This window comes from Kogia breviceps, chromosome 17, assembly GCF_026419965.1.
Source record: "Kogia breviceps isolate mKogBre1 chromosome 17, mKogBre1 haplotype 1, whole genome shotgun sequence".
NCBI lineage: Eukaryota > Metazoa > Chordata > Mammalia > Artiodactyla > Physeteridae > Kogia > Kogia breviceps.
This window is the reverse complement of record NC_081326.1, coordinates 27,230,942-27,250,232: the sequence shown is the minus strand read 5'-3', so window position 1 is coordinate 27,250,232 and position 19,291 is coordinate 27,230,942. Positions and strand designations below refer to the sequence as shown.

At 39.0% G+C, this 19,291-nt stretch overlaps 1 protein-coding gene across 6 annotated transcripts in view; it reads right to left on the bottom strand.

The window, feature by feature from the left end:
• WWP1 (WW domain containing E3 ubiquitin protein ligase 1) overlaps window positions 1–19,291 on the bottom strand; it is a 122,974-nt gene that overhangs the window by 37,804 nt on the left and 65,879 nt on the right. For all 6 annotated transcript variants that reach the window (XM_059043562.2, XM_067017542.1, XM_067017546.1 and 3 more), the window contains 3 exons: window positions 11,397–11,733; window positions 5,615–5,710; window positions 4,119–4,293 (listed from right to left, as the gene is read on the bottom strand). In XM_059043562.2, the coding sequence (XP_058899545.1) occupies window positions 4,119–4,293; window positions 5,615–5,710; window positions 11,397–11,733 (608 nt within the window). The remainder of the gene's footprint in view (window positions 1–4,118; window positions 4,294–5,614; window positions 5,711–11,396; window positions 11,734–19,291) is intronic.

Sequence of the window (19,291 nt, the reverse complement as noted above, 5' to 3'; positions counted from 1 at the left end):
CCAACAAATAAAAGCCCAGGACCAGATGGCTTCACAGGCGAATTCTATCAAACATTTAGAGAAGAGATAACACCTATCCTTCTCAAACTTTTCCAAAATATAGCAGAGGGAGGAACACTCCCAAACTCATTCTACGAGGCCACCATCACTGTGATACCAAAACCAGACAAAGATGTCACAAAGAAAGAAAACTCCAGGCCAATATGATGCAAAAATCCTCAACAAAATACTAGCAAACAATCCAACCACACATTAAAAAGATCATCCACCATGATCAAGTGGGGTTTATTCTAGGAATGCAAGGATTCTTCAATATACGCAAATCAATCAACCCGATACACCATATTAACATATTGAAGGAGAAAAACCATATGATCATCTCAATAGATGCAGAGAAAGCTTTTGACAAAATTCAACACCCATTTATGAAAACATAAAGTAGGCATAGAGGGAACTTTCCTCAACATAGTAAGGCCATATATGACAAACCCACAGCCAGCATCGCTCTCAATGATGAAGAACTGAAACCATTTCCACTAAGATCAGGAACAAGACAAGGTTGCCCACTCTCGCCACTATTATTCAACATAGTTTTGGAAGTTTTAGCCACGGCAATCAGAAAAGAAAAAGAAATAAAAGGAATCCAAATAGGAAAAGAAGACGTAAAGATTTCACTGTTTGCAGATGACAAGATACTCTACATAGAGAATTATAAAGATGCTACCAGAAAACTACTCAAGCTAATCAATGAATTTGGTAAAGTAGCAGGATACAAAATTAATGCAAAGAAATCTCTGGCATTCCTATACACTAATGATGAAAAATCTGAAAGTGAAATTAAGAAAACACTCCCATTTACCATTGCAACAAAAAGAATAAAATATCTAGGAATAAACCTACCTGAGACAAAAGACCTGTATGCAGAAAATTATAAGACACTGATGAAAGAAATTAAAGAGGATACAAATAGATGGAGAGATATACCATGTTCTTGGATTGGAAAAATCAACATTGTGAAAATGACTCTACTACCAAAAGCAATCTACGGATTCAATGCAACCCCTATCAAACTACCACTCGCATTTTTTACAGAACTAGAACAAAAAATTTCACAATTTGTATGGAAACACAAAAGACCCCAAATAGCCAAAGCAACCTTGAGAACGAAAAATGGAGCTGGAGGAATCAGGCTCCCTGACTTAAGAGTATACTACAAAGCTAGAGTAATCAAAACAGTATGGTACTGGCAGAAAAACAGAAGTATAGACTATGGAACAGGATAGAAAGCCCAGAGATAAACCTCCGCACATATGGTCACCTTATCTTTGATAAAGGAGGCAAGGATATACAGTGTAGAAAAGACAGCCTCTTCAATAAGTGGTGCTGGGATAACTGGACAGGTACATGTAAAATTATGAGATTAGAACACTCCCTAACACCATACAGAAAAATAAGCTCAAAATGGATTAAAGACCTAAATGTAAGGCCAGAAACTATCAAACTCTTAGAGGAAAACCTAGGCAGAACACTCTATGACATAAATCACAGCAAGATCCTTTTTGACCCACCTCCTAGACAAATGGAAATAAAAACATAAATAAACAAATGGGATTTAATGAAACTTAAAAGCTTTTGCACAGCAAAGGACACCATAAACAAGACCAAGACAACCCTCAGAATGGGAGAAAATATTTGCAAATGAAGCAACTGACAAAGGATTAATCTCCAAAATTTACAAGCAGCTCAATAACAAAAAAGCCAACAACCCATTCCAAAAATGGGCAGAAGACCTAAATAGACATTTCTCCAAAGAAGATATACAGATTGCCAACATGAAAGAATGCTCAACATCATTAATCATTAGAGAAATGGAAATCAAAACTACAATGAGATATCATCTCACACTGGTCAGAATGGCCATCATCAAAAAAATCTAGAAACAATAAATGCTGGAGAGGGTGTGGAGAAAAGGGAACCCTCTTGTACTGTTGGTGGGAATGTAAATTGATACAGCCACTATGGAAAACAGTATGGAGGTTCCTTAAAAAACTACAAATAGAACTACCATATGACCCAGCAATGCCACTACTGGGTATATACCCTGAGAAAACTATAATTCAAAAAGAGTCATGTACCAAAATGTTCACTGCAGCTCTATTTACAATAGCCAAGACATGGAAGCAACCTATGTGTCCATCAACAGATGAATGGATAAAGAAGATGTGGCACATATATACAATGGAATATTACTCAGCCATAAAAAGAAACGAAATTTAGTTATTTGTAGTGAGGTGGATGGACCTAGAGTGAAGTAAGTCCCAAAGAGAAAAACAAATACCGTATATTAACACATATATATGGATCTAAGAAAAAAAAAAAGTCATGAAGAACCTAGGGGTAAGATGGGGATAAAGACACAGACTTACTAGAGAATGGACTTGAGGATATGCGGAGGGAGAAGGGTTAGCTGGGACAAAGTGAGAGAGTGGCATGGACATATATACACTACCAAACCTAAAATAGACAGCTAGTGGGAAGCAGCCGCATAGCGCAGGGAGATCAGCTCGGTGCTTTGGGACCACCTAGAGGGGTGGGATAGGGAGGGTGGGAGGGAGGGAGGGAGACGCAAGAGGGAAGAGATATGGGAACATATGTATATGTATAACTGATTCACTTTGTTATAAAGCAGAAACTAACAAACCATTGTAGAGCAATTATACTGTAATAAAGATGTTAAAAAAAATCAAAAGAAACAAAAAAACACACAAATGCCTATTAATAAATAATATTAAACACTAGAATTATCTTTATACAAATAAACTTTTACCTTAGTATTAATATCTTTTATATATTCATACATATATTAATGCATACACATTACTGCAACCCAAAAATACATTAAAAATATATAAACATTTTACCATCAATTTTTAAAGAATGTCAAATATAAAAATCATTACATGAAAAATCATTTCTTAATGATAAAATGTAGGTATCTTGATAAATATTTTATAAGCTTGTAATAGATACTGTTAATTGTACTCAGTATTATTTAGATAATAAACCTCAATCTGTCTAAAGATGTTGTTCTGTGTCGAACAGACTTCTCATACTCAACTTGCCTAATTCTGCCCTGTTCCCCCAAGGTTTTCATACATACAACAAAGTCCAACCAAAACAAACACACACAGTACATAATTTGTTTGCTATATACAGCTAACGATGGAACCTGACCACAGACTTCTGTATAAGTTGCTGAAGAACCAGCAGTTTACAGCGCAAGATGCTGTGCGCGCTGCGGCGGCCCACTCTCTGTCTGCTGGCTATAGACAAGCAGGAGAGGATCAACCTGCAGACGAGAACTTATTATTTAACCCCTGAAGAAAGGGGATTCGAATGAGCCATCCTGAGGTAGGGTTCTGAAGAGTTACATTTTCTTTTTGTATCTTCCCTAATTCCTTTCTACGTTTTGGGGTTTCAAGTTGTCTCAAAACATTATCTAGAGATGCCCAGTACTTAAAATTTATATTTTCTACTTCTTGCGATCACACCTATTTAACAGAAGTCCCCTCCACCCCCCATTCTTGTGGATGTTTGCTTATGGCAATAAATAGATCACCAACTGGTCAAAGTTTCAGACAGCATTAGATTTTTTTTGGACAAAACTACCTCCAATCCCAAGAATATATATTTGGTGGGGCAAAACAGATGAAAGCATTTCTGAGAATTTGGGATGGGAATCAGAATAGTTGGAATATGGCAAGACTGGCCTTAAGTAAAATCAGGAGGTAACTGGTTTTGTTTAAAGCAAACCAAATGATTATAACTAAAAGTAGAAGACTGGGAACTGGTAAAGACAAGTTGTTTTATTAAGAAATTGCATTTATGAAACTACCACTTAATAAGGACAAAAACCTGATTGTATAGTTATGACAGTAAACTATAATTTAAAAAAAGAATCTTAAAAGTGCTTATGTATATCAGAAATACTAATTATTTACTGAAAATCAACTAAAAAATACCTTGTAATCTATAACATTTAAGAAAAAATCACCAAGATAGAAAAGGGAAAAGTCTGCAGGAGAAGCTGTATTAACATCTTATAATTTCCTAATTACCGAGTAGAGGTATCGTTGGTTGAACTGTTGCATAGCTCCCTGCAGCTGGTTCCGCTGAGACTGCCACTGTTCAAAATTCCGCACAGATTCCATGGTAGGCCGCTGCCAGGTTGTTGTCCTGGTGTTATGATCCACATAATAAACTCTTCCCCGATCATCAACTCTTCTTTCCCAACTATGAAAAATAAAATAAACAATAGTAAAAATGGAAATAAATAATCTCTTACTATAAGAAACTGGAAAGTAGTTAGGTAATACTTCACTTAAATAATTAAAAACTCAAGTCCAAGAGCTAAGTTTAAAAGAATATAAATACTGATACTCTTCAGAAAAATTATGAACGTGTAACTTGCTATCTATTTTAGCTAAACTACCTTCCCATTCTTCCCTATACGATTTCTAAGGGCTGTCTAAAAAAGAGGCCATAGACTGAACAGTAACAGTATGACTATCCTTTCTCCCTCTTTTTTTGATAAACATTTACTGAGTGTTTACTGCATACCTAGCAATCTGCCGCTATCATTCCTGCCCATGTAAAGGGTTTTAACTCAACTTATATAGCTTTTTAACCTACCTTTCACAGGTACACTGCTGCTGAACTAAAGTGCAGATTGAGCCATGCCGTTCCACCTATCATGGCATAAAAATGAACCCATTCACCATTTCAGGCTTACCTCCCTTAAGGTCTTTCAAGGGACCCATATGAGAGCCAAATCAATTACTTGCTGGCCCCAAATGTGCCGTATGTTTCATTCTGTCATGCCTTTGTTTTAATATCCCGTCAGAACAGAATGCCCTTCTCTACCAGCCAGAATTCTCCCCATCCTCCAGAGTTTAGTTCACCTTAAGCCAATCTGTGTCATTAATTTATATGATTTCAGTATCCTTTCAGCAACCAATCTCACAAAAATAACATAGTTCTTGTCCTGAATTTTCTGGACTTTGAATATGTTTTATATTGGTGGACCCTGAGTTGCATCTGGAAGGACAGTTTGTGAATGACCTTGAATGACCACTTAAGAGCATAAACTTTTTTTAGTATGTAACAGAAATGCTTTTTCATTTAAAACCCTCTATAATTTTAGTCATAATGTAATACAATTTTACTTGCAGCAATCTTTTAGATAATAATTTTGAATGACACTAATATTTATTATGTATCATTCAATAGCATAGTTTAGATCCCTATCTATGGAGAACCATACATATAAACTATCCTAAATATGACTTTCATTCCTTAAAAAATAACAAGGACTGAAACTGGATCAAAATTCTACAACTACTCTCAGTAAACTCATGCCAATGTTTGACAATCTCTTGGAAGCCCTTCAGACTAACTGTAAAAGAGACACAATGTAACAAATCTCATCTACTGAACATTCATTATTCACAAAAGCAAATCAAGGAAACATAACATGTAGAATGAATCATTTTATATTGTATTAAATAAACTTTTAAAATTACATGTATAAAACATGCATAAGATGCTACATTACCCTGGAGGTAAAGGTTGTGGCCTCTCCCATGTGGTCGTTCGAGTGTTATGATCCACATAATAGGTTCTACCATGAGGATCTTTTCTCTGTTCCCACCTTCCATGAAAAAGCAAAAATAAAAGATAACAAACTAAGACAATCTGAAAAATGGTTCCTTCTTATAATCAAAAAAATTACAGACAAGTTTTACTTTAAAAGGTCACATATATACATAAAGTTGTTTCTTTTCTCAATTATTGTGTTTTTTTAAAAAGAAGGTATCTTTTTAAAAATATATATTTATTTATTTATGTATTTATTTATTTAGTTGCACTGGGTCTTAGTTGCAGCAGGTGGGCTCCTCAGTTGTGGCTCGACGGCTCCTCAGTTGTGGCTCCAGGGCTCCTTAGTTGAGGTTCACCGGCTCCTTAGTTGGGGCACATAGGCTCCTTAGTTGTGGCACGCAGGCTCCTTAGTTGTGGCATGCGAACTCTTAGTTGAGACATGCATGTGGGATCTAGTTCCCTGACCAGGGATGGAACTCCGGGCCCCCTGCATTGGCAGTGTAGAGTCTTAACCACTGCACCACCACGGAAGTCCCTATTGTGCCTTTTAAGTTCTTAATTATTCACCTTTCATCAACAGTACTGGCAACTCAGTAAGTACAGTTAGCAGAGGAAGACAGAATAATACGTAAAGTTTTTTAAAGTTACTAATTTACAGAATTCCAAATCATCAGAAAACAGAAATTCAATCAAGAGCAGAGGAACTTTCAGCCTAATATCATGCCCAGAGCACAAAATGAAGTTCTGTCCATTTTTGCAATTTAGAAAACACACATCCAGAAGATTTTAGCAGAAATCTCCTTAAAGTATGTGGTGACACAGCTCCATGAAAATTCTTTCTTCTATCTGCATAAAGTGTCACCTTCCTCTCATAGAACCTGTCACTATCTGACATTATTGAGTAGGTTTTTAATGCAAGGCCACTGCTGGTCAGCCTGCTGTAACACTAGCTCCACAGCAGCAGCGTCTTGGGCTCTCTTGCCCCTCTGAACACCCAGTGCCTAGAACAATGACTGAGAGAAGCTCTCAAATATATGCCATTGGAATAATATTTAGACACCACTCTCTCTGTGGTAAGCTTAAGGGGTACTTTAAAGGTTTCTGCATCATTTAAATGTTTTATTTGGTCATGTCTTAGTTTTGTGATCAGAAACAAATTTTAAATTAGAGGAAAAAAGAAACATAACCAAGTATACCACCCATAAAATGGGCTATGAAGCCATTTTCTAGTTTTATCCTTAGTTGCAACTATTTCTAATTTAATATTCAATATTCAGTAAGCATTTAGGTTCCAAGCATAATTCTAGCCACTGGTTCTTAATTTTTCCCAAACAGGGGATCACTTCCAGATTTCAGTGGTTTTGCTCCGAAGAGAATTTATCTTTCTCAAACCAAATCGCTTGCAACACACATCATATTCAGAACTACTTTTGGATATCATCTTTATAATTTTCTACATTCCATTCACTAGATCAAGGATAGGCAAACTTTTTCTGTAAAGTGCTAGATAGTAAATATTTTAGGCTTTGTGGGCCAAAAGGCAAAAATCAAGAATATTATGTAGGAACTTACATAATAAGAGCAAAAACTCCTGTCATGCCCCACCCTGTCTTCCTGAGGTAGGGCATCCCAGGTTGTGGACATGCCGTGTACCCAGTTGCCCTCTGCTGACAACTTTCTTGGGACAAAGAACGCCTGGCCCACAGGGGAGGAGCCTGGTCAGTTTCACCACCCGGCCCAGTGACTCTAGGATCCCAGGGTGCTTTTCTCTCCTGCCCTGGCAGCAGATCCACGGGAAGGCAACTTGCTGAGGTTTTACTCCCAGAGTGAGAGTCTACCTTTGGGGGCATGACGGTTGCCAAGAATGAGTCCCCAGTGTGTGAGTGGTGACCAGAGCAGGCCTTGGGCAGCAATGAGGAAGGAAGGTGCTGGCAGGGGAAAAAGACGGTACCTGGATAAAGGGGCGTGGTCTCAGGCTTGATGTGGGAGACTCACAGTGACAGCCAACTAGAGCTGTACCTGGGGGGTACTATAAAAGTGATGAGCTGGAACTGGCCAGAGGCTAAATAATCCCTGCAGTGGAAATTCATGAGTACCCCTCAAATAGTTGCAAATTACCAGGTTGACTGATGAGACTTCTCAATAGAATTCTTTAATTTCATGGGGATAAGTGCTAACTTATAACCGCTACGCCTCACCTTCAACCATAATACTCTCCCTTCCTAGTATTCAGATGTAGCCTCCCTTTCTCATAAATTTCCAAAACCTACTGCTGAAGAAAGACCTTGTTAAAATAATAATAATAATAATAAATGTGGAAGAATTTTGTTAAATATGTTACAATAAAAATGATAGAATTTAGTTGCTGATTGGATAACTACTGGTTTCACACTTGGATAATGGGGTAGGTGGTAAGACTTGCCTTCTCCTAAACCACGACCAACAGTTGCCCCTCTCTCCTGTACGGCTTGCCAATCTCTCTCCTGGCTCCTGCCCATCAGCAGCTGACCACCCTTTAGGTCACTGCCATTTTTTAAAACAAAAAACTACTCCTTAATACTGTATCTTTTCTTGCTCGCTTCTACCAAACACTCCTCTCTCCCTGTGTGTTCACAGGGAAAAAGTTTGATGCATTAGTTCTCACTCTTTCAAAGAGTTTTCTATCACACTTCCATCCCTTCCATTCACTCCATCACACAGCAGTCTGAATACAGCTCTATTTCCCAGAAATCATTCTGTCAAAGATCAACAATAAATAATCTCTTTGTTGTTAAATTCAATGGGTGCCTTTCAGTTCTTATCTTACCTGAATTTTCAGTAGCTTTTGACCTTGTTAACCATTTCCTCCGAAGCATTTACAAGCCAGGGCCTTTGCCCAATTGCTCACTCACTCAAAATCATTTAAGCAAGCACTAATTCACTTATAAATATTTATTGAGTACCTGCTACATGGCAGGCATAGTTTTAGGCACGAGGAATACAGAAATGGACAAAATAAAGCCCCCTTTTCAGTCTAGTGGAGAGAAAACTGACAGAAACACTCAAATGTATGTCTCATGGTGATTTAAGTGTTATAAAGAAAAGTAATACAAATAACATCACGCTGATTAAAAGAACCCTACTCAAAAGAGTACATACTGATTCTACTTATGTTAAGTTCTACAACAGGGAAAACTAATCTATAATCTATTGTGAAAAAGCTTTTAGGGAGGAACAGTGGCTGCCTCCCTCAAAGTTGGCACGGGGATTGACTGAAAGCTTGAGAGAACTTTCTGAGGTGATGATAATACTCTAATCTTAATGAAGGTGTGACAAGTGAGCATTTGTCAAAACTCATCAAAATGGCACATTTAAGACTCATGCATTTCCTTCTATGTAAACTTTACCAAAAACTCTTTAAGCAAATATCGAATTCTAGTTAACGATATGCAAGCCGAAGTTTTGAGGGGCAAAATGTACTGGTATCTGCAACTTAGTTATCAGGAAATTATATTTAAACATTAGACAGATGAAGAGATGTGTGATAAAGCAAGCAGAGTAAAATGTCAACTACAGAACCCAGTGGTAGATAGATATATCGGTGTTCACTGTAAAATTCTTTATATTTTTCTGCGTGTTTGTAAATTTTCATAACAGAAGGTTGGGAAAAAATAAGGCAGGGGATGGGGACCTGATTTGGACACAGAGGGAATCGGTAAAGGCCTCTGGAGCAAGGGAACATTTGAGCAGAGACACGCAGATATCTGAGGAATGACACTCCACACAACAGTCAGAGCACAAGCAAAGAAAGGGCTCTAGGTAAGACCGTGCTTGGCATAACGCTCACTCGGGCTGAAATACGCTTCCTTCAGAACACTCGTGATTCTAGCACCTACGACTGTACTGTGTAGTTAGCCAAGTAAGTTACCCAAGAGCGGACACATGGGAAATAAGGAGATTGTTGAGGAAAGAGGGAAGATGAAGTGGATTGGAAACTGCTGGCTCAGATGGTCACACAAGCCAAGTGCTGCATAAGCCAGAGGGGTCACCCTTGCCTCCAGCCTCCGGCTCTACCTCCCACAGCTAATTACCACACCCATCTGTAACGTCACCCCAGGAGACTATCATCTACCTTAGTGCAGGCTGTTTTTACTTCTCACCTGGATTAGTAGCATCTCAACCTTCTAGGTAACAGCTCACAGAGTAAGAATACACCTTACATAAATGCCTCTGTTCACCCTAGACTGCTATTTACCTACAGATCTTACACACACAAGCACACATCAGAAAAACAGACTTTCCCAAAACAATGTTTACCCAACACACTTCAGTTTTCCATTCTAGTCCATGTCGATTTACTTTATTATGTTTTCAAATGCTGGTCACAATCTATTAATAGGCTGCAACTTGCAGTTTGAAAATCACTCATCTAGTTCCCTACAAAATTCTCCTAATGCAAAGATCACATACGGTGGCTACAGGCATGCTGAAGCATGTACTTGGCCGCACAGAATTAAGTTTATGTACTTACCACTTTAAACAGGAATGTGCCCACTTCTCTCATTTATGAAACAGCCTAGCTGCTATTCTAGCTTGTCCCTTTAACTCCTAATCTGTCTATACCACTCCTAGAATAATTTTACTAAAATGCAAATATGACTGTGATACTCCCCTGCTTAAAATTCTTTAATGTTTATTCATGGTTTTCAGGAAAAAACTCCCAAACTTTTAGCAGGTATACCAAATTCTTCAGAGGACTGTTTATTCTTCAGTACTACATAGCTTGCTTCCTCCAACGCTCAACTCAAGCTGTAACAAAATACCAATTCCTGAGTTCAGTTTACTCATTTATGGATGTTAGAAATCCGATTGTGCAGTTAGCTGCACTGAGAATGAAACCTTTCACCACTTGTGCCTCCATTATTGCTTTGCTAACTCCTACGCCTCTTTCAGAAATCCACTCAAGGGTCATCTCTTCCAGAAAGTATCCTTTATCTCAGTATAGCAGGTTACTCCCCACTAACTTCCCTCTACTTATGTTCCCTCCCACAGCACCTTAAACTTACGCCTCTAGCTTAGCTTTAACTGACCTGTACAGACAATGACTATTTATTTATCTTTACCCCCCATCAGATCATGAGGTTCTTGACAGTAAGAAGAGCTTCTTATATATCGGTGTCATAATGGCAGATACATGAGACTAAGACAAATGACTAAGTTGCCAAAGATAGAAGACAAAGGGACAATGAGAGATTTTTGGGAGGAAAGGGAAGATACTGTATGGCCAAAAATGCTTGCAGGAAGCAGTGGAGATTTCCAGTTAAGTAGATAAAAGTAAGCTCAGAGAAAGGTCTGGTCTGGATATATAGATTTAATAGTTAAAATGATGGGAGAGTATAAGATTCAACACAGGCAGCACATTCAGGAGAAGACCAAAGGCTGAAACCACGATTAGGCAATAGGCAAAATTAGATGAGCCAGTAAAGAGCACTGGGAAAAGACAGTTCAGAAAGTAAGAAAGGGTATGGACACAGTGACTGTGATGAGAAAATGATGGCAATGAGGTAGAGACCTCTAGAGGTGCAGTTTCCACAGCTAGAGAGTAGAAATTCTAACTGCTGTAAGCTGTGCAGGACAGCACTGTATACACTGTACTTTTATCACAGCATTTTCAAACTGTATTGCATGTATGTTTAAAAACCTGAGCCACTAAACAAGCTTCTTGGAGGCAGAGACAATCAATCATTAATTTAACATACCCCGATGGCAGAGTTTCTGTGCTGGCATTTCCAGACTGCTGCCGGACAGGTTCCACACAGACATCTGGCTGTCTTAATTTGGCTGCTTCGAAGGCAGAGCTACTTCCAGAACTGGAGGTAGAAGGATCTAATGTACTTCTAGCTTCAGACCCAAATGCTGCACTGTTAGAAAGAATACATTCATTGTTTTCTGAGGAGGTCAGTATTTCTTGAACTGGAGGATCTTCGACAGTAGTACTAGTGCAATTTGAAGACAAGGCGGTTTCTCCAGATACTATTGCAGTACCCGTGGTGGAAGCATTATCAGTTGGTGCAGATGAGGATGATTCTCCATTAACTGAAAGGGGAAAATTAGTAAGATGATCTATCAAGCAATGACAAAGCAACCAGTTAATTCATCAATTCTATTTATTCAGAGCCTAATTTATACTGAGCAACATATCAGGTACTGACAGAAGTAAGACAGACAATACTTTTTGTTGTTCACATTTTAGAGATGAACGTTTAAATAATAAAACTTAAGACTATATATATATATATATATACCAATAATCCTAACTTAGAGAAAGAGAAACCAACATGAACAAACGTTTTTCCTCCAAAGAATCAATTCTGAATATCTGCATGGGTTATATAAAAACCTTAAAATGATCCCGTTCAAGCTCCCTTTCCTATGCAAATGCAGCTAATATCAAAAGAACTCTTGCCAAATATAAAGTGGCATTAATTCTTAAGAAAGTACTACAGGGGACTACAAAAAGTCCAGGAACCTGTTTTACACTTGCTAAAGAAATAACTCAGCACTGGGATCCAGTGATATAATTTTCTTTATTTTCATTTTAAATGTGATTCATCCATTTCAACTACATGTCACTATAAAAGTGAGTCAAATTAAAACTGGAAAGAGAATAGATTATTGAACAAGACCTATTAGAAAATCACACATCAAAGTTTTAATTGAAACAGAAAAGAGAGATATAATTAAGAGTAATGGAATGTTCAGGTGGATTTTTAAAGGAGATTTAAATAGTGGGAAGGAGAGAAACGAGTACTATTAAAGGAATAAAACAGTAAGCACAAAAAACAACAGAACCGGGCTTCCCTGGTGGCGCAGTGGTTGAGAGTCCGCCTGCCGATGAAGGGGACGCGGGTTCATGCCCCGGTCCGGGAAGATCCCACATGCCGCGGAGCGGCTGGGCCCGTGAGCCATGGCCGCTGTGCCTGCGTGTCTGGAGCCTGTGCTCCACAACGGGAGAGGCCACAACAGTGAGAGGCCCACGTACCACCAAAAAAAAAACAAAACAAAAAACAGAACCAATGAAGTTCTGTACCAACTACAGGGGGGAGTAGCTTTGGGAGAAAAAAAATCAATAACAAAATATAAAAAATAAAATGTTTATAGTGCCACCGGTACTCAACACAGTTAGATAACATGAAGAAAAGAGAATGTGCAGAGAGACTAAATTCTGGGTCTCTTACGTTATGTTCAGAATTGATATATGATGGTCAAAGTGAATTTTCTCATTTAATTTTCACTCTTCAACAATGCAGAAATTAATTTCAAAAAAAAAGAAAAGATTAGCAATAGTATTTTCAAAGCAAAATAACACTAAATGCGAAAAGAGGAATATTTGACAAAAGACAATCCAGTCCAATAAGAAAGAATAATAAACCCTTATGCACACTGAAACATAGCACATGCTACACAAACTGTTAAAAACAGAGGAAGAAAATTAATTATTAAATAGCACCTTTCAGTTCTTCAAGGCAAAAGCTTCTCCCCTACAATTCAACTGCAAGTGCTCTCAGCTCTTCTCTCCATCTACACCACTACCCCATCCACCATTCCTTGTTTACTCTACTGCAATAGTATCCTAATTGGTCTGCCTGCTTCCTCTCCAGTCCAACTCCAATCCATTCTCCAAATGGCAGCCAAAGTAATCTTATAAAAGCATACAACAGATGTTTTCACTCCCGAATTAAACATACCCATTACAACCAGAATAAATTCCAAATTCTTTACCACAGCTCATGAAAAAGACTCTACACAGTCTACTCCACAGCTACACCTGACTTCTCACAATGGTCTCCTTTCTGTTCCTTGAATAGAACAAACTCCCTCCCATTCAGGGATGTGCACTTGCTGTTCCCACTGTCTCAGAATAGCTCCTGACTGGCTGCTTCTTATCATGCTGAGTCCAGACTCAACCACTCCTTCGGAAAGGCAGTGCTGGGGTATCTTACTTAATGCTGCACCTGCCCCACCGTCCCCCCAGGCTACATATTAGACTGTTTTCTCACGTTCTGAAATATTTTATTTGTTTTTATTTCTTTTTCATTGAGTTCAGAATGCAAACACTTTGTCAGACTTGTTCACTTTTGTATTTTCAACAGTTACAACATGCCTGGCATACTAAAACGATAAATGTTAGTATGTGACAAAAGCCACATGATTATTTTCAATACAAACCAAAAAGCAGTCAATAAAATCTTGATAAAACTACTAATGAGAGGAATCAAGGAAAATTCATAAATAATCTAGATTATCCACCAGAAACCTAGAGTAAGCATGATATATTAATGGTAAAACATTAGAAGAACTTCTATCAAGATCAGGAACAAATTAAAATCAAGAACAAAACAAGGAAAATCACAATCACCACTCAAGTCAATACTGCTGGTTATATATGACAATGCATTAGGACAAGACAGAAGTGAAAAATAACAGATATAAAATGGTAAATTCATCTAGAAAGATAAGATTATTTATTTAAAACACAAGAGAATCAACTGAAAAACCATTAGAACCAATCATTAATTTTACTAAAACATGTCAGCACCATGACCAGATAGATACAAGTTCAACGTCAAGATTATACTCAAGATCTATCTGAAGAAAACTAAAAAACGTTACTAAGAGATATTTTAAAACAAAGAATAAATGGAGAGAGACATAAAATATCTCTGGATGAGAAGATTCGGTGTTGCTTAAAAATAAAAAAGTAATAATAATGATAAACTCTCCTCAAAATGCAAAAACTGGTAAGGATGCAGAGCAAGAATTCTCATTCATTGGTGGTGGAAATGCAAAAGGGTACAGCCATTTTGGAAGACAGTTTGGCAGTTTCTTACAAAAATAACCATATTCTTTATCATACAATCCTGTAGTCACAGTCTTCAACCCAGTTGAGCTGAAAACTTACGTCCACACCAAAACCTGCACAAGAATCTTTATATCAGTTTATTCATAATTGCCAAAAACTGTAAACAACCAAGATGCTTTAATAGGTGAACGGATATACAAACTATGGTACATCCATACAATGGAATATTATTCAACAACAAACAGAAATGAGATATCACGCCACAAAAATACATGGAGGAGCCTTAAATGCATATTTCTAAATCAAAGAAGCCAGCGTGAAATGGCTACATACTGTACGATTCCAACTATATAACATTCTGAAAAACGCCAAACTACAGAGACAGTAAAAGATGGGTGGTTGCTAGGAATGTGGGGAAGGAGATGAATGGTTGGATCACAGGGATTTTTAGAATAAAACAATTCTGTATGATACTGTCTGTGATGGTGGGTACATGGCAATATGCATTTCTCAAATCTCACTGAACCCATGCAACACCAAGAGCAAACCTTGACATAAACTATGGACTTTCATTAATAACAATGCATTTATACTGGCTCATTAATTGTAACAAATATACCACAGTAATGCAAGATGTTAATAATAATTTCTTCTGAGTAGGGTATTGGAAGCATGTATTTGATTGGGGGATTACTATTCATATAAATCAGTGGTTCTCAACTGGGGACATATTTGAACCCCACCCACCAAAGACATTTAGCAATGTCTGAAGATGTGTTTGGTTATCATAACTAGGGGAAAAGGAGGATGTTATTGGCATTTAGTGGGTAGAGGCAAGGAATGCTGCTAACAATCCTATTAGCACAGGGATAGCCACCCACATCAAAAAATTATCTGGCCCAAAATAAACACCTGTTAACAAATGATATAAGGATGACTGAATAGACAAACTAACAATAAAGATAAATGAGAAAGGGAAGGCAGGGAGGGAATGATCACAGGTTCCTTGCTCATGAAAGAACAGGAAAATTTTATGTAAGCAAATAATTAAAATCTTATGTGGCAGGAATGACAGCAGAAGCTTATGCAAAGCATTTCCTTCTCTACAGATATAAGATCACACCCACTGACTTGGGTTCTTAATGAGTGTATCTCAAACCTGACTTTCTGCCATTATGACTTTTGGGTTAGGAGACAGATCTCCATCACTTCAGGTTTAATCCTTGAGAAGGACGTTTCCCATGGACTTTATGATATGTACATCTCACAGCACCATGCATTTGTCCACTCTAACAATTCAGGAAGGAAAAGGTGGAAATTCTGGAGTATCTCAGTATCATTTTTACTCCTTTTTAAAAGTATGACATGAAAAACCTCTTGTATATATATACTAAATTTCTGTAAAAGTCAATTCACACTTGAAAGTGGCTGTAGCTTTAAAGGAGGTAGAACACAAGGGAGCCTTTGGTGATGGTGCAGTTCTGTATCTTGCTCGCAGTGCTAGCTACATGAAGCCACATGTGATAAAAACTATAAACACACACACACTCTCTCTCTCTCTCTCTCTGAAGGTATAACTGGTGAAATGTGGATTGTGTCAATGCCAATTTCCTGATTTTCATCTTGTACTATAGTTACACAAGATGTTAACATTCGGGGAGGCCAGTGAAGGGAACATGGGACCTCCCTGTACATTTCTTGGCAACTTTCTGTGAATCTGTATTTCAAAATAAAAAACTAAAAGCAAAAGTCTAATAAACTTGTGAAATCAGTTAGTTCTGCCTGAAACTTACCATACTGAGCTCTACTTTATTAATACAACAGTAATTATACATTAGAAAAAGTCATTTCCACTAGAAGCTAGGGGCAGGGAGAAAAAGTAAAGAAGAAAATAATATTTTCTTAAATACCACTGTCCTAGGACTATGGTAGATATTTTATATTTCTCTCATTTAACCTTCGAAACAATCCTATATGGTATTATTGAGTATTAGTCTCTTTATAAATGGAGAACCTAAATTTTGAGGATGTTACATTTGTCCAAGGTCACATGGTTAAAGCACTAAGTGGCAGAGCTGGGACTGGAACCCAGTCCTGTTAGATGCCAAATCTAATCTCTTCAGTCATGACTGCCTCCCATTTTAGCTTAAAATAACTACCAATATTTACCAACTAAGCTGATCAAATGGGTCCGCTTAAGACTCAAAAGAACAGGTTGGGGGTGAGGGGAAAATGTCCTCCCCTCCAAAAGTCCTCATGTACAATACTGTCTTTGGTGAAAAGAAATCATTTGTATTCAGCTCCAGGCCCACAATCCCTTATCTGAAACTCCTGGGACCAAGTGACTTCCAGAATTCATAACTTCAGAATTCAGAAAGATAGTATGGCACATATATTGGGGCCTACACACTAATTAAACACAGTATTATTTCTGTAGCAAAACAAAAGGATACTCATATTAAGCACAAAAAATTATAAATACCCTCAAGTCAGTCCCAGTCATTTTGCCATCAAATGAGTTTACCAAAAAAAACTTTTGGTTTTAAACATTTTAGGATTTGGGGGGTCTTCCCTGGTGGTGCAGCGTGTTAAGAATCCACCTGCCAACGCAGGGGGCACAGGTTCAATCCCTGATCCAAGAAGATTCCACAGGCCGCAGAGCAACTAAGCCCACGCGCCACAACTACTAAGCCTGCGCTCTAGAGCCCATGTGCCGCAACTACTGAGCCCGCATGCTGCAACTACTGAAGCCTGCGCACCTACAGCCTGTGCTCTGCAACAAGAGAATCCACTGCAATGAGAAGCCTGCGCACCGCAACAGAGAGTAGCCCCCGCTTGCCACAACTAGAGAAAACCTGAGCGGAGCAACAAAGACCCAACACAGCCAAAAAAATAAAAAAGATTTTAGGATTTTGGGATCACAAGTAATGGATTAAAAACATGTAATGTGTTATACACAGAATATGCACACTTCCACCCCATCAGCACTCTAACCGTGAAAACTGATTTTTAAAGTTCCTGATTAGAAAAAAAACCTATTTTTACACCAACACCTTAAAGGAGACCACCTCTTGAAAAGATACCTGAATTCATCATCCTACTAAGGGATGACAGATCATACAGATGACATTGGTTAAGTGACTGCTACCAACAGAGTAGGTTCCAGAAGCCTTTGTAAACCAGCCAATGGAATGATGACAGTTGGATTGTTTGGTCATATGTTACCAACAACAAAAAGAACATGCAAACACAATCACTAAGTTGACTGGGGGAATACTATTTGAAGCTTATCATGGTATAAAAGATGAACGTCGCAACTATGAGACACTACGAAAATCACACACATCTAAATGAACAGCAAAGCAGAGAGGTGACAGCCAAAGAGGTGGATGTCAATTACAGCTCCTCTACTAGCTGGGATCTCTTTGTGCCTCGGTTCCTTCACAGAAAACTACTGGTACTTATTTTGAAGAGTTATTGTGAGAGTTAAATCAGTCAATGAACATATAGTGTTTAGAACACATGTAGCACAAATATTAGCTGTTATTCTGACTGTCTTAGGTTTCCTTGCAATTATTGTGAATGTCGTGGGAATTACTTACAATGGAGCCTTCATTTCTAGTCGCCCATGTGTGTGTTTTACTTTCACCTTGAAATTTCAGGCAAGGATAAATAAGAGAAGAATGTGGAAAGTGAATCTGTTCCCAACAGAAACAGTCTATAAAGTATTTAACAAGCTGTAGAATATAAATAAGAGATTCTACAATGAGGGGGAACTCAGCAAGTCCTTCTCTCTTTTGCATCAACATCTGAATAAGCCTGAAAGCTGAAACATGCAACTACGTAGTGGTCAATAGATACTTTGGCCAACCTACTCTAGCAGCTAAATATTTTAGAAAGTAGAGATAAATCCCTAAATCCCATATACTATAAATGGAAGGTAATGACGAGAATGAAACAGAATGGTTGCATAAGGCTTTCTGAAATGAGCATTCAACATTCTTATACTTTTCATGAATAAAGAGTAGACTTGGGCTCGGGCTTCAGTCGGATCCCAGGGAAAGGTCTGGAGTTGGCAGAGTGAAGACAGCTTGAAGGGGGCTAGTGCGCCACGGCTGGCCGGGAGGGAGTTCGGGAGAAGTCTGGAGCTGCCGAAGAGGCAAGAGACCTTTTCCTCCCTCTTTGCTGCCTGGGCGCGAGGAGAGGGGATTAAGTGCACCGCTTGAAGGAGCCCCAGGGGCGGGCGTGGAGCTGCCAAAGAGACAAGAGACTTTTTCTTGCCTCTTTGCTTCCTCGGGTGTGAGGTGAGGGGATTAAGAGCACCGTGTAGAGGAACTCCAGAAACGGGCGCGAGCCGCGTCTGTCGGCACGGACAGTAGAGACGGGTGTCGGACGCTAAGGTTGCTGCTGCCACCACCAAGAGGCCTGTGTGCGAGCGCAGGTCACTCTCCACACCGGCCCTCCCGGGAGCCCGTGCGGCCCGCCACTGCCGGGGTCCCGGGATCCAGGGACAGCTTCCCTGGGAGAACGCACGGCGCGCCTTGGGCCTGTGCAGCGTCACGCCGGCCTCTGCCGCCGCGGACTCGCCCCGCCCCCGTGCCACTCCCTCCCCCCAGCCTGAGTGAGCTGGAGCCCCCGAATCAGCTGCTCCTTTAACATCGTCCTGTCTGAGCGAAGGGCAGTCGCCCTCGGACAACCTACACGCAGAGGCGGGACCAAGTCCAAAGCTGAACCCCAGGAGCTGTGCGAACAGAGAGGAGAGGGGGAGGTCTCTCCCAGCAGCCTCAGAAG